We start from the raw sequence: 16,604 nt of genomic DNA, 5'->3' as shown, positions 1-16,604 counted from the left end.
GTAGGTGGAACAAAACGTTGAATGGATGTTCGATTTTTATTGATACTTTTTAAAAAAAAAAAATTTTGTACTAATAATGCATTAATTTTCTATACTTTTTTAAGGTGATGAATGTTTACGTTTCCCTCCTTTTTCTCGTATGGGTAATGATGAAATTGATTGAGATTGTTTAGGGGTTTTTTTTCACTTACAAAATTTTTCATTTTAACGAAACAAAAAGCCCAGATCGTATGATTTTTTAAAATTTAATATGTTTATTATTGCAAAAATTAAAATAACGTTTTGCGATTGTTTTGAACAGCTATTTTTTATAGATGCCTTTTATAAGAAATAGTGGTTGTGGACTATTAGGAGACTAGGAGATAATCAGATTTACTTTAAATTCTCAGACGGGATTTTTAAAGCTATAAACAGCTATTAAGAGTAACGAAGAAAAAGATCAAATATTTCTGACATTTTTCTATATCTTTAGTTAGATCTCTTCTAGATTAAGACATCAATTAAAGTCTTAAAATGGCCACGTCTACCCAACCCTGAACATTAATCAATATTCAGCGACCCGAGTAAATCAATCTTTAGCTTGCTGGCAGGTCCAAACATGTTCCCTTTTAAATCTTTCGGAATAGATCTGGATTTATCAACAGAAATCCCTTTTCATTAAAGTAAACATAGGCCTACCATATGCTTACAATAATTTCACGATCTTTCGCTAGTTGTTGAAAAAATGTACTGAAAGGGGTGTTGAGGGATTAATAGAAGGGGTAAGTTGGGTCTTATCTATTTCTTTCTTTTATCAACGGGGCAATTATATAGTCTCTTTCTGCTTCGATTACACAGACAAAAACTATGTTTACAAACAAACCAAATTGTAGCCAAGGTATAACGTTACATGTTTTGAAATTTTGTTCGAACTGAAAAATGTGTACATATACAATGTCATGTGCGTGTTACAAGTTATAAATCACCATTATTATGGAAAAAATGAACATAGCTATTGGTGAAAAATACCTTAAAACGGCTTAATTTTGACCGTGTGGTCGGTTAATTGTAATTCAGTGTAGTTTTCATGTGATTTTACATCAATTTTTGTTTATAGTACATGGTTCAGATCTGCATTATCTTTTGATATCGCTGACAAATTCAGTTGTCCCCAAACTATTCGCTGTCAAAAACAGTTTTGCTGTCCAAATTACTTGAAAAAAAAAATAGCACCGGTATTTGTTTACCGTAATACGGTTACCTCCCTTTTTGAGAATTTAGTTTTCATAATTATCTATATATTGTAGAAAGATTTTAATCAAATAAAAAAAATTATTTTACAGTACTTTAATTACAATAAGGTTAAAGCAAAATGATGAAAATATGAGTAATTTTATTATGATCAAAGAAATATTTTGATATTTTTTTATTGATATTTTATTAAAAACCACTGCTTTATTTGCTTCATACTATTATATGAATAAGGGAAAACATCATTAACGTATATAAAAAAGTGGTTCTAGAAGAAGTAATCTTTGAATGCCAGAAAATGGCACATTAAAATTTAAAGCAGAAAATACCTAATACAGTGAATAATTAGCGGTTTGTCCTTGTATTTGTCATTTCGATTATCACTATTAAGACATAAATGCTTGCAGGTACACATTGACAATATGTCTTTTCTCGAACTAAACACTTTTTAAAAAAAATTATTTCACTTGAAAATAAATAGGAGATGCTTCACAGCATGTATACCTGCTTGCAACTTTATACTACAAGTCTAACATTTGCTTGCAGTTTATTATGTTTAAATTTTTCAACCTCGAAAAAAAGTATAATACAACAGCATTAAACGTCTCACAAAAAGTACACTTTTTTAATAATGCTTCAAACCCATCCTAAGTCGATACATTACAGTTTATATCATTCTGCAAAGAAATAATTACCTGGCTACGAACAGAAATGATGAAGTTTGGTATGCGTAGATGACTGTCTCTGATCGATAACAGTTTTTCGTTCATTTCGGCAATTCCAATATTCATACAACTCTGAATTGTTAAATATATTTGCTATTCAACTTTCATTTCATTTCATTTTATTTATTCTCATATTGTATAAAACAACATAGAGAAAATATACAATACATACAATATTAAACAAAAAGCAAGAGTGTATACTGTACACATCAACCTGGAGAGTTGACTCTCTTATTAATGATATTGATGAATTTACATAAGTTATTAATAACAGCTAATTTTTTACATGAAAATAATTCAAAAAATTTGAAAGCATTTGGTCGTCTAAAATACATTGATGGTAAATAAACTTTTCTATATTCTTTCAATTCTGGACATATCATGATATAGTGATATTCGTCGCCAATGTTATTTTTACATAAATTACAAAATCGTTGATTTCTAGGTACATTGTTCCATCTGCCTGTCTCAATTGGCAGTTTATGGTTGCTTGTTCTAAATCTAACTAATGTAGTAATGTTATTCATATAAGCACCAGAGTTTATGTAATTTCTAGGTACAAAAGTGTTATTGGTAAACAAGTTATAGATCAATCCTTTACTAGATGCGTTACAATCAGAGACCCATTTTTGTTGAAATTGGTCAATCAAAGTTTGCTTAGCAACATTTAAAATCCATTTTTCATTTTCTACATTATGCGTCAACCAGACATAGCTTAGACCACATTCATGTAAAATATTCTGTATACATTCAACCCATTTGAAATTATAATTGTTGATTTGTGTTAGGCTATGTAAAAAAGTATACAATATATATGACAATTTTGATTCTTTACCTTTCAACAATCTTATCCAAAAATTCAACATTCTAATTTTTGCTTTCACACACAATGGATATCTAGCAAGTTCACCGTAGATCATAAAATTTGGTGTGGACGTCTTAAGACTAAGTATAAGTTTACAAAATTTAAGATGCAATTTTTCAATGATACATAAATTTTCAAAACCCCACAATTCAGAACCATACAGTAAAATTGGAACAACCATTTTGTCGAACATATCAAGTTGACAATCAATCGATAGATTTAATTCTCTTGACTTTTTAATTATTGCGTACATAGCTCTGGTAGCTCTAGTCACTACATATTTCCTAGTACTGTAGAAAGAGCCTGTTCTTGAAAAGATAACTCCTAAATATTTAAATTCCTTAACGATTTCTATTTCGTTACCATTGTATAAAAATGATACATTTGAGGTTTGTCTACCTTTACCAAAAATAATAATTTTAGTTTTCTCAACATTCACTTGTAATTTCCATTTTTCACAGTACATTTGAAAACAATGAAGCTGATATTGTAGATCATCTTCGGTTTCGGACATCAGCACAGTGTCGTCTGCATACAACATAATCATAATTCTTAGATAACAATTTAAAATTTGTTCAATTTCTTCAGACAGGCTTTTTAGTCCTATGACATTTTCATGTGATAAAAAAACTTCAAGATCATTAAGATATAATGCAAAAAGAAACGGAGATAAGTTTTCTCCCTGACGGACACCATTTTGACAAGGGAAATATTCGGAAAAATCATTATTATAAAATATTCTTGATCTACAGCCATTATACATATTGACAACAACCCTTAAACATTTCCCTTTAATTTGATATTCAATGAGTTTTTTCCATAATCCTATTCTCCACACTTTATCGAATGCAGCTTTAAAATCAATAAAAGCACAGAAGAGTTTCTTTTTCTTAAGTGAAAAAAGTTCAATCAGGGAGTAAAGAACAAACATATTGTCAATTGTAGAATAATTTTCTCTAAAACCACTCTGATTTTCCCTGATAAGATTAACATTATCAGCAAAAGTAGTTAACTTTCTACACAATACAGAAGTAAAAACCTTTCCTAGACAGCTCAAAAGAGTAATCGGACGGTAATTTTGTGGGTCAGCATAACTACCCTTTTTCTTATATATTGGTTTTATGTTTCCGACCAACCAGGCTTCCGGAATAATACCAGTATCAAACACTAAATTAAAAAGTTTAACATATAATGGTATCATGATATTAATGGATGACTTAATATATTCATTAACAACAGTATCTGGTCCCGGCGATTTGTTATTTTTAATAGTTTTAACAACCTCAAGAATTTCGGCCACGGTAACTGGGTCATTGAGCAAAGAGTTACAAAATGTATCTTCGCATCTATCATTGAAGGAAGAATAGTCTAATTCAATATCTAAATCATGTTCGTTCGCGTTAACAGTTTTAAAATAGTCATAAAAATCTACTATGTTAATATCGTTAGATTCGTTACAGCTTTTATCATTCACGAGTTTAGATACTATCAATAAAGAGATATTGCCACCTTAAATTCTATGTGATTTTAAACAATTTAACTCTTTTCTGAAAAGAAAAAAATACATGGATAGCGGAAAATTCAAATACTAGAAAATAGCATAAAGTAGGCCTATTGCGTTGTGTTACAAAGTAACCCTATTGATGACTTGTGTTAGATGCAAAATGACATCAGGATTGGAGCTACACGAGGCAGCCTCTATGGGGGACTATGACACTCTGGAGGAGCTTATATTCAGTAAAAAGATTGACATCAACCTTAGGGATCCCGAGTGGCGAGACAGGACAGCTCTCCACTGGGCATGCTCCAAAGGTACCGCTATTTTAAAGCAACACCTCAGCCTTTCACAATAAAACATGTTGTCTTTGCTTTTCTTCGGATTTGATCCATAGATATATATTTTTTTCCAGTAAATGATTGAAACCTTTTGTTAACATTGTTAGTATAGCTGTTATAAGCCTTTTCCTATGAAAATGTTGACAAATTGAAGTAAATTTTGGCCCACAATATTGCTAAATATCTTCTCTTTTTTTGGTTAAAATAATTCTTGAATAAAAAGCAAAAATTATACATGATTAGTTATTAATTTCTTTCAGATAAAAAGGAAGTAATTCAATTTTGAATATTAGTATCTCCGAACACGTTTTTATGCGAAGGAATTGACTGCCATTGCTTCTGAAACAATATATTAAAGCCTTTTTATAATGTTGTTGAGTAGGTTACGTAGAATGTCTTCGTCTGCTTTTGGACCACGGGGCGGACGGATTGGCACGTGCAGACATGCACTGGACACCGGCACACTTTGCTGCGGAGACGGGAAAGATCACCGTCCTAAGGGCACTGGTCGCGGCGGAAGTTCCGGTGTATAAGCGGGACAGGTACGGGGACAAACCCGTGGATATTGCCCGGATGTACGGGTTCCAGGACTGTGTCAAGTACCTACAACAGTAAGGGCACTCCGGAGTATTCTCTTACCCTTACCTATGTAAAACTGGTTTATTAAGATGGGAATTTTATTACACTGTCAAACGTAATCGGATTTATTACATTTACATTACATGTACCGTAATATCCTGGATAAAAATAGGCTCTTATTAATAACAGTCCATTACAGTTTTAAATCAAAGTACTGAAGTACTGACGGGAGTTGATTTTATCGATTATTATTTATCTTAAAATCATCGATATGTTAATTTGCTTGGTACACTGTAAGTACTTTATAATCTTTATTTGAATTACGCACATTTTTATAATATGAATTCTCTACTTTTCCGACAAAAATTTCGAGAAAATCTCTAATGAATCATGTTGTGTAATATTTAAATATAGAATTGATTTCATCAAATTATGTATCTGTATTCGAAATATTTCAAAAATTGTATGGATCCAACCAATAATGAACTTTAGTCTCGTTCAATCAGATGCTCGGCTATCTCCGTTAATCTCGATACCAGGTCACGTGATAGCTTGATGATGCGAATCTAAATATAGACTGACTCTCTGCTTGTCGGAGATGTACGGATACAGCCGATGGTTGAACAAGACTATATTGCACTCTGGCGCAGGAATACATACGACTGCAAAAAAACTTCTAAATTGTTCGTATTATTTAAAATCTGACTATTTCCAAGATATTTATAAATGAGTTTCCTTTAAAAAAAATGTTTCAGCGTACATTACATCGAATTTATCGATTATTTTCAAGAACTAAGTCTTGTCAGCGGTGATGATTTGTGCTTAGGTCCGAACACTGTTTCAGTTTCGGTTTCCCAGAGTAACTGCATAGGAGAGTTGATTAAAATCAACTCCCAAAAATACTACGTCTGCGTTGTATATGACGATATAAAATAATTTTATACAATAATGAATAAGAAAAAAAATTAATGTTTTTTTTTTATTCCAGGGAAGAAATAAATCAAAAACAGAAGCGTGAGCAGAAAGGTTTACCTGTGAATTCTGACGACGAATCTCCGGCCGAGCCGTGAGTCAGGGGCCACGCCCATATTGTGTTCAGGAGGGGAAGGGGTGAAAGCCGTGGCTACACCAGCATTCTACATATGCATGTGGATTTTTTTTAATGATTTCTTCAAGGACTAGAAATCAAAACAGTTATTGTGCACAATTATGTGGATATATGTTGACATAAACACGTGATGTGTGGTCTTTCATATTGATGAACACGTGATGTGTGGACTTTCATATTGATGAACAGTGCTTGTCTTTCTTTTGTGTTAGCATTATGTTGCAACGCTCTTGCTTTTTCAAGAAATGAAATCTCAAAGTTTTCAAAATTGATATTTTGAATCTTACTTGTAGTATACAATATAAAATGACTTATTTCTACTACTTGTCAAGTTGTTGGTTATTTTTTTAAATCGATCTCAACTGGACATACATGCCCATAAAAATCCAACCCCTTTATATAAATTTTGATTTTAAAAATGAAGCAAAAACCTTGAAAAATATCTTGCCTATCAGTCTGTAATTAAAAACTGATTTTTTTACCACCAATATCAATTGTTTACGAAAAATAAAATACTGATATGCACTATTGAAAAAGGTCTGCATTTCCCTTTCAATAAATTTAATAGTTTTGCAATGATATCAAAAAAGGACAAGAATGATTTTCCTAATGATAAAAGAAAACAATTTATATTCAGCATCTTGATTTAATAAGAATAATTTATTTTCCAAGTCATGAACAAAAATATGAACTGATAACAAATTCGAGTGAAATTCAATATATGTTTCACTGAAACAATGACAATAATTAAATACATGTTCAAATATGTGAGTTGAGAATATTTCATCAATTCACTTTAATGCAAATTTTACATAATTAAAAGCAGTTACACGTAACTTGTTCCTTTGCTCAGTCAATCTTTGCATAATGAAGCCACCATGTATGAATTTTGTGGCAAAGCACTATCATGAATCACAGTTATTCCAAGACTGATGGAGGTTAGCCGATACAGTCGTCCAGAGCATCCCCGTCTTGGCTTGTCTCTCCCACATCAGGATTGTCCTATTTTCCCTCTTCTTCTTCTTCTTCTTCTTCTTCTTCTCTCTCTCCCCCTCACAGATAAATCCTCCTAAGGTCTGTGGCTCCTTCTCTCTCTCCCCCTCACAGATAAATCCTCCTAAGGTCTGTGGCTGCCGTTATCATGTTACACTGGGGACACAACTTCTTGGCGCCCTAAAAACATCAAAAGTTCTTGTCATCCCACATCCCTTTTGAAATAAAACAGGTTGACATATAAATATATATTTTACAGTGATGTATCATCGATTTACTCACTAGAGTTTTTAGCCAGCAGTCTTCACAGTGCACATGCCAGCACTGAATGGAGGTCAGCGGGTTGGTATAGGGCTCCTGAAATTGGTGCAAAATTCCAGTTACTATTAGGCTTCATTTACATATATTTACAATGTTTATGCATTTTTAAGACTTACTCTTTAACGAGGAAAGGAGTTAAACAATAATTTACATATTCTGCAAATGTTCATGGACACTAGAGATGGTATTAAATAAATTCCAAAATTGTTGTGTAAAAACCAGCACATAATTTCATATTACAAAGGGTATGAGATTTAAAATCAAAATCTAAATCAAACATCCCCCCTGAAAATACACTTAATTTCATTTACAAAGTACGTTTAGTAATAAAAAATAATAACTTCATGCCATTTTGTATTTAAAGAGTTATTTTTCTTTCTAAATAGCACACTGAGTAAATTCGACATATCCCTATAGAAGAGTTTTAATTTTTGTTTAAACAGATGTCATAAAATTACTTTACCATACAGATGAGACATTTTGACTTGTCCTTTTTCATCACTTTTTCCTGATCCCTTATCTTCAGTTTTAAGGCAGCAATAACTTCTACTGCAGACCCCGAGAAATTGTCATCACTAAAAATTGTAATTCATTATGAGTGTACCGGTACATACACCAGTATCAGTATTTTCTATAATTGTATTATTAAAAAGTTTCTTGACAGGTGAGAAACTTATGAACATGTACATAATAACATAGAAAATTTATTACTTTAATAGCTTTGATTATTTTAATTTTCTATGACATTAAAAGGACCTTTCACGAAACTGATGTACATGACTGAGATACAGCTGCTGACCTGTCAAAAAGTCCTTGACCTACTGACCTTTTGGGGGGGAGAGGGTCAGAATTTTCATCTGGACTGTCAGAATCAGCAGGGGAGCCTGAAGTGAGAATATATATGTATACTTCTAATACTTCAAATTTGGACATGAAATAAACAAGATATCTGTGAGCCAATGCTCACTAGTGTATCCCCTCGCTCTGATGTGAATATGCAAAATAAGCAAAGTCGACATTTAAGGTAGCTCGCGGGTTTACCTGCTTGTGAGAAAACCTACCTTGAAAATTTGTCCACTTGATCCATAGGTTTTATAGTTTTATTTCTAAAATTTATTCAAGATTCGTCTGCGCGGTAATAATGTTATCGTGTTTCAAATACAGTGTCATTTATAAAATCAAGCAACGCCATTTCAATGAAATATATAGTAAAATGCACATTTTAACCGAGAAACGCATTACAAAACTATGCTCCAAACTTTTAAACGATTCAGACGAAATTAATCATACTCAACACAAAAACAGAGGAGATAATTATGAATCAATTCATAAAAAAATATCAGTATGTGTTCTCGGCCAATTTTTGGCTAAAAAACTTTAAAGATTTAAAAGATTTCTCAAAACCTTATATTTTCATTACGACGTTAGCCTGACGTCATCATTTCCTTACTTCTTAGAACACTAAAATTGAAATGCATTTATTGACAAAACTAGCTGTTTAACACATTTTAGAACATGCTAATGCTTATTAGACATTATTGTGAATGTTATTAAATGCAATTAATGTAAGGCTGTAAAGATACAGAAAATTGCTACTTTTGTTTTTATGAAACTCTGAGTCAATCAATGCAAAAATAAAATGGCAGGCAACTACTGACATTATTAGTAAGTAATCAAATAAAACAGTTATCTCAAGCCAAAAGAAATTTAAGAATTTAATAGGTAGTACAGATTACGGAAGTTATAATTGTAAAAAAAAACGAAGTTAATGCATACATTCTATTTTAAAACATGACTTTAAATGGAAGAGTTCTAACGCACACTCATTCTTTATCTTTATAGAACAAAATGTGACAATGTATGTGACATCATTAAATTTTCAGCACTTGCTATTATAAATCTTTGTATAAACAGTCATAAACCGCATATAAGCTTTTTAAAATATTTTCTTTTATACTTCTATAAACATCTCATTTGTCATTTTAAAATAAAATTAAGAGTTTACTATGACGGTCAACTCTTTACGTCGATTCCTATTGTGACGTCAGCAAACCCGCGAGCTACGTTAACAGAAAGCTGGCAACTGATTGGTACAGAATATACCCCACAATATGGCATGCCTAAAGAAATAGTGTGTTAAAATTTCAAGCATCTGCGATAAATAGCTGCTGAGAAATCTTTGAGGAAAATTTGTTTGAAAATTTTAGCTAAAATAAACAAAGTACTCATTTAACAGGAAGTTGATGTCCGATTGGTACAAAAATATATCCCACGATATGGCATGCCTTAACAAACACTGTGTAAAAATTTCAAGCATCTGCGATAAATAGTTGCTGAGATAAATGCGACAGAAATTTTTGTTACGGACGGACGGACAGACAGAGAGACAGACACACACACAAGGGTAAAACAGTATACCCCCTCTCCTTCGGAGCAGGGGTATAAATACGACAATCTTTGGACAAGATAACAAATACAAAATAAAAATTTGATCCACCTTTAAAATTCTATTGTTTTACAAATGCTTACCTGAATTTTCAGGATTGGTGGTGGATGATGAAGCTGAAGAGCTATGGGAAAAAGAAAGGAGATGTTTACCAGTGACTCATTAATAACAGCTACATTGTATCTTTACTGAAATTACTCTTACTCTTATGTGTCATATCTAAACTCTTTATATAAACATTCAACAGTCTGTACCCCAGTATGGCTCCTCTTAGTGCTGCCCTCTCTTTGTCCTCACCAGGCTCCTCTGAGGAACAAGGAATAATGTCGGCCTCACTGAATCTAAACCAGTTAAGGGCAATTCATTTCTCAAACTTTTCCTTCATATTTTCATCAAATAATTATTTTTTAAGGGAAACATTATTATTATATAAATTTGTAACAATTTTTACATTTCATTTCACCACAAACACTGAAAACAAGGGACTAGTAAAATTGTCATTGAAAGGGGGATAACTCTAACAGATTCACTACATCATTCAATGATTGGTGGACTACAGAAGGATACTGAGGCTCTCCGTACTGCTTGGAGTCATCCCCATCAACGTCCAGGTCAATGTCCTCCTCTATGTGTCTCTTGCTGCTGTATGTCTGGAACCCTGAACCTGTCCGTGAAAAAAGGGGCTTATCATATCAACTATTATGCAAAAGTCCAGAGATCTCTAATAAAGAGGCATTCCAGATATTAATGTAGAGAATAATTCTGCACTGCTGACATAAACTAAACATCACCATACGATTGGCAACAAAAAGCTTTTATCAATCCCCTCTTTTTTTCTTTTATTTCTAATCACGGTCATTGAACCGATCCCAATCTCCACTGACCTCCGAGTCCCCCCTGTAGGAGGGTTGTGGCCCTGATCCGGGTCTGTCCGGCCCAGGTGTACTCCTCACACTGCTCGTCTCCCTCTACATCCACCGGCTCATCCTCCTCAGACTTCTAATTCATAACAAAAACTAGAAATAACAACTAAGCAGAACATTTCCGCCTTTTGAGCAGATTTTCTTCTAAAAGAAAAAATAGTTGGGCCTTTTAGTGCCAGTTTCAAAAAGGCCTGAAGAAATTTTCCCCCGATAATTCATACTGTTTGCCTTGGAACACTTGAACTGAGTTTATCCTCTATACAGGGCCTACTCTAAGTGAGCACTTACTCTCTTCAGACAGACTTCTACATGAGCAGTAAGCTCCTCTGGTGACCCCACCACTCTGTCATTACACACCGGGCACACCGTCTCGTCTGGACGTTTCTTGCGATTACGACTTCTAGCTGCATTAAGAAAATCATGTAACCTACATGTTTTACAAAACTGTAATGATCATGCATTTACAAATATTTATGCATTTACAAATATTTATCTCCAAATTTTTACCTTTAAAGTTAAATGGCAATTTTTGTATTTCTCTTCACTTCTTAGTCTTATATATTCTATGAAGAATCTCTTCTTGTCAAAACAATATCAAAATACTGGATTTAAAATATCAACATTCATGGAGATAATTTGCATGTTATTTCTGACAGACAATGAACTTTGAAATAAGTCAGCCTACAGAATGCCTCCAAAGATATTAAATTATCTCAGGACACGCCTCTTTTGGCCAGGAAGTATTTTGAAACTTACCACTTAGTCTTGATTGGCGATTACACTTGATTCGCATGTACGTCTGCAATAAAAAAACAGAAAGGTACGTCGTTAGCATGAGACGACCCAACACCTTCCACAATAATGATTTGTTCCGGCAATTAGCTTTGAAAGACAGTCCACCGTTTTTTTGCGATAAGGCAGAAATATACGATCAGCAGTGACTGTCTCCATTTCAACGATTTGAAAAAGATATCATTGATAGACTATCAGCACAAAAAATCTTTTTCAACTGCAGGACAAAAAAAAAACATTGAACAATGAATTAGATCCATTGTGAAATACCTTGAGATCATGGATTAAACAATTTCAAGGTGGATTCTCTGATTTACACACATGAGAATAATGAAACCCTTATAGAACTGCTAATCCTCTACCGAAAAACTAAAATATTGAAAAACAAATATCTATTTCTTATAGTATAACTTGTCAAGTTCTCTTGCATCAAAATTAATTTGTTTGAAGGTCTTTTTCCAAAAGCCAATGCACAAGCAGATATTCCACTAATCAACTGACACATCTTCAGTGTAATGACATGGGGACAATAATATCAAAACATCTTACTGGGCTTTTTTATCCAACTTTCAAAAGCATCCCTATACAACCTGGGATAAGAACAGGAATTGACAGCCATGAGGTATCAGTGGCTAGATATCGAATACTAAACAGATCGACAATGGAGACACTGTGATGGGAATCAAAATGGCTCTGGGTGATCGTCCAAGGTGTGGGGTGTCCTCAAATTTCCTCCTTCGCTCCGCGCCAGGTACGTCATCTGCTGCCGTAAGATAATTGGCCACGGAGAGAAAAAACGCAGGAGTATCTGGTTGAAGGGGGACAAAAAGTTTCTAGTCAGAGTGATCTATATACCTGTCAGGACAGCAGCTCTCTGATATTCAAATTAAAACCTCTGAAGGATATGGATTGCAAGAGCAGGCTAAATACCTTGTCTGACTCAAGTGTCACCATGCTAACGCATAATTATGATGCAGTAGTTCTAAAGAAACATAACAATGATTTTTTTTAAAATGGGGTTGAAGAGAAAAAGGCTGATGGCATAATTAATCATCATTTTCAATTTTTAATAAGATGACTATGCCTCAGATGTTTTTTGAAAACAGACTCCTCTAGATGAAATATGGCACTATACTTAGGATTGCATGACTAAAGGTAGAGCCATATTTCTTAAATTTCAAAATAAAAGAAGACTTGTCAGAGATACTGCCCAACAAGTACCTAACCAATGTCTAACTCCTCAAAGATTGATTGAAATGTCAATGTTTAGATGAGGGGGAGGAAATTAACATATTAAGGGAAACGATTGAAAAATTTCCATGCACAAAATGATCCGAGAACACCTCCTATTAATGGGAAGACAGCTAGAAAGAAATTTGCTCCTCATCTAAATCTATCTTTATTTCAAAAGAATTTAAGTAATTCTACACCCCCAAATACCACAGAAGTGAGTAACTTCTCAGCAATTAGAAGTAACCATTAAAATTTTACACAAAGCCACCTTGGGGATCAAAATGAGTGCTATATCTACGGATCAACTTGTATCTATATCAATCATAACATATTTGACCAACTATGTTTGACAATTTAGAGCAGCAAATCCTTTTAATCTCATAATGTACTGGGAGAGTGGGAGATTAGTGTAGTTATGCTCGATTAGTGAGACAGTTCCTTATTGAAGTCAAACATGGCCATTCCGCCCTGATAAGAGGCCCATAAGGTGTTGTAATGCCCTAACAATGGACTCAGGATATTCCCCTGACTGGCCACATTATCTACATCATTATTTCTCCATTAAGCTGAAGCTGACTTGTTAGAGGGTTTAGTATTTTCAAAAGAACTGAGGGATCTATAAGACAATGGGCTCTCCCTAGGACATCAAAAGCTGGCCGACCCTCTGGGTTGATCACTTTTCCTTCCTTTGGCCAGTTCATCTCTTGCCCTTACAATCTGACATGTTCTTGTAATTGTCACATGCTTAACTTCTCAAAGTAAAGTTTTCACTTTGTTTGGTCTTTTGATTTCCTTTGAATTCCGCTGGCTGGGATTTGGTGCAGGCACTTTGTATCTGCAAGCTCGCTTCACAGTTGTGTCAATAAAACTTTCAATCAACTGCCATGCCCAACATTAGAAATTGTGTTTGCGAAGTAAAACTGGGTGCTTTTGTTAATTAGTATCAGGAAGAATGCATTATACACCCTGAGTTCTAAAAGTGGTAAAATTACAATAATTGATGAAAAAGTTTGTTTGAATGCAAGGGGCACTGCTTGCCAATAGATGATTGATTATCGTTTAATTGCACCCTTTTGATAAAAGGATTTAACCGTAACCTGCCCTCAACAGAGAGGCAAATTCACAGAGAAATAAATAATTCACAAGACTTCATTTCAAACATCTTATATTAAGTTTTTCTCCCGTACCCAGACCCTCCCCTTTCCATTATTTGTCGCTCTCTTTACAATAAACAACAAAGAGAAATCTTTCACAGGATTTTTTCTGGAAAATTACAATCATCGTTATAAGCAAGTGTGTTTGTCTAGTACATAACAACTCAAATCAATGACTGCAAAATGAGCAATTATGCTCTGAACTTTCTCAATTTTCAATACATGTTCTCAGTTTGTCTTTTGCACGTCCCTTTTTCAAACAGTTGCACATTTCTATACATTGATTCCACCTAAAGTGAGCACATTGATTATGAACAGGTCCGTATGTCCTACACTGTAATTAACAGCTGATTTAGAAGTGCAGACTAAACTCCACATCAATGTAAGAAACCTGTTTTGTCGAGGGCCAAAAGTAGACCTCTTTGTGTGCCGCCGAGATGAGCAAGAATCTTAGAGTTCAACTCAATATTTAAAAAATTAATAACTGATGAATTCAAATTACGATGATTTTCAGATTGATTTCAAATAAATTTTACATAGCATTCAACCTTCAAAACCGTGATAGTGTCGACAATTACGTTTCGGGCACAGTTGGACTGCCTGTGCTTTAATGAAAAGAATCGCTTTGAATTAAGTCTGTATGCACTGAAAATTACTTGAGTCATATCATTATCAAGCTTAGAGCAATGATTTGCATTTGTTTAATATTAAACATTCATCAATTACTACCGGTAATTTATAATAAATCAGGATATTTTGGGTACCATTACAGTACAAATCTATTTCAAAATTAGAAAATAATTTTTTTTTCTCCTAAAACTATAAATTAAATAGAAAAATAAATGAAAAACCCAAATTCAATTTCATGATCCAAGAATGTGATTATGGATTAATGTCTAGTTTTTACTCAATAAGACAATTTCTATTTCTAATAGACAATTTAAAATATATGCTGATATCTGTTTGGAATGTGAAAATATTCAGCACAGAAAAGGGTTTTCAAACATTAGGATTTGTGGACAGTAAGAGGAGTTGTTGACGATACCTATGATATCTACAGACAATACGGTACTTACATCATAGCGGGACTGGGACGCTGCTTCAATGGAGGGAGAGTCTTTCCTCTGTCTGTGGCCCGAGGGAGAAGTCAGAGTCTGAAACACAAAATATCACAGGTCTCACAATCCAGTCCAGACAAAAGAATCTACCGTAGATTCCTTGTCAAATGGAGGTATAAATAACAGTATATAAATGTGAGAGGCATTCATTACGAAAAATCTCACAATTATTTAATTCCCAGTACATAAAATTATGATTAAATTTCGGCATACTAGATTTCGTGTTCTAACACCATGTTACAAAACATAGGAATCTGGTGAAATTACTTGCATTAGATAAGGAATCTTCAGTATGATTATAAACTACATGTATCTAGTCTGGATCATTTGAATTTGCAGACTTACTATAAGTGTAATGAAGTGTATAGATCAACTGGAAAAATATTGGTACCCTCGTTAGATAAATTTCATCCAATTTACTGTAAATTCCTAATTAACGCGAGGAATTAATATCTGCGTAAAATTGTGAGAAGCATCCTTTATGAATTAAAGAATCTCGCCATTATTTTCTGAGAGTTGAAAACTATAAGAAATATGGAGAAAAGTTCAACATTCACGATTTTATATTCTCGGGATTTGATAAAAACAAGTGGGATCGCCGAATTAAGTACCGGTACTCACGAAATATAAGGAATTTACAGTAAGTTCAATTGGATCTAACACTAATAGGTACCTGCAAGGTACCTTTACTGAAATGTAAGACGGTTTCACACTTCTGTCTGTCACTTGTCACTACACACAGTCATATAAAAAAAATGTATTAAGACCAAAATAGATTTAAATAATTTGAGTCTTTCTTATGGAATACCAGTAGCTACAATATAACAAAAAGTTCAAATTTTAAATGTTAATGCTGTGAGAAGAGGTATCATCAAACCTATTGAATCAAAATATGCTCTAGACTATCAACATTTTTTTCCTCTGACTAATGTTATGAGCATCAACGTCATCCGATACACAGAATATTCTCTTCTCTAGTCATAACAAGGTTAACATGAAATTCAATCAGACATTTTCTATCTTTACACCCCGAAGAGCGACTTCAAAACCCTAGCATGGATCCTAGAGTTGGACAAAGTGATGGATTGATACACACCAGGTAACATTACCTGTCCATCAATCATTCTCTGACCACGCCCTCTCATCCATAAGGATGCAATTTCAACATATGTACTACTGGTAATACTGAAACTGTAATCCAACAATTACCCTGGTGCATTCCTGAGAAGCTTGATTCTATAATGGCCATAATGGACTCTGATTACTGAATTCGATGACTAA

General features: G+C 33.5%; 2 protein-coding genes across 3 annotated transcripts in view; one reads left to right on the top strand and one right to left on the bottom strand.

Moving 5' to 3' along the window:
* Positions 1–610: 610 nt before the first annotated feature.
* LOC128168108 (ankyrin repeat domain-containing protein 66-like) lies at positions 611–6,670 on the top strand. Its single transcript, XM_052834213.1, has 4 exons — positions 611–761; positions 4,478–4,632; positions 5,039–5,267; positions 6,224–6,670. Exons 2-4 carry the CDS (start codon positions 4,485–4,487, stop codon positions 6,303–6,305), a joined length of 459 nt encoding a protein of 152 aa, XP_052690173.1. The 5' UTR covers positions 611–761; positions 4,478–4,484; the 3' UTR covers positions 6,306–6,670.
* Positions 6,671–6,984: 314 nt separating this feature from the next.
* LOC128167678 (E3 ubiquitin-protein ligase RNF220-like) overlaps positions 6,985–16,604 on the bottom strand; it is a 21,568-nt gene continuing 11,948 nt past the window's right edge. For both annotated transcript variants that reach the window (XM_052833532.1, XM_052833531.1), the window contains 11 exons: positions 15,282–15,359; positions 11,783–11,825; positions 11,315–11,430; positions 10,988–11,102; positions 10,671–10,767; positions 10,358–10,444; positions 10,187–10,227; positions 8,484–8,541; positions 8,121–8,232; positions 7,619–7,693; positions 6,985–7,516 (listed from right to left, as the gene is read on the bottom strand). In XM_052833532.1, the coding sequence (XP_052689492.1) occupies positions 7,445–7,516; positions 7,619–7,693; positions 8,121–8,232; positions 8,484–8,541; positions 10,187–10,227; positions 10,358–10,444; positions 10,671–10,767; positions 10,988–11,102; positions 11,315–11,430; positions 11,783–11,825; positions 15,282–15,359 (894 nt within the window). In that variant the 3' untranslated portion in view covers positions 6,985–7,444. The remainder of the gene's footprint in view (positions 7,517–7,618; positions 7,694–8,120; positions 8,233–8,483; positions 8,542–10,186; positions 10,228–10,357; positions 10,445–10,670; positions 10,768–10,987; positions 11,103–11,314; positions 11,431–11,782; positions 11,826–15,281; positions 15,360–16,604) is intronic.

The sequence above is a fragment of the Crassostrea angulata genome, chromosome 10 (assembly GCF_025612915.1).
Source record: "Crassostrea angulata isolate pt1a10 chromosome 10, ASM2561291v2, whole genome shotgun sequence".
Lineage (NCBI taxonomy): Eukaryota > Metazoa > Mollusca > Bivalvia > Ostreida > Ostreidae > Magallana > Magallana angulata.
This window is presented reverse-complemented; position numbering and strand designations above follow the sequence as displayed.

Coding starts and splice junctions, on each gene's coding strand:
- LOC128168108 (XM_052834213.1), top strand. CDS start 4,485: ATGACATCAGGATTGGAGCTACACGAGGCAGCCTCTATGGGGGACTAT. Junction 4,633..5,038: donor CCACTGGGCATGCTCCAAAG/GTACCGCTATTT, acceptor GTTGTTGAGTAG/GTTACGTAGAATGTCTTCGT. Junction 5,268..6,223: donor TGTGTCAAGTACCTACAACA/GTAAGGGCACTC, acceptor TTTTTATTCCAG/GGAAGAAATAAATCAAAAAC.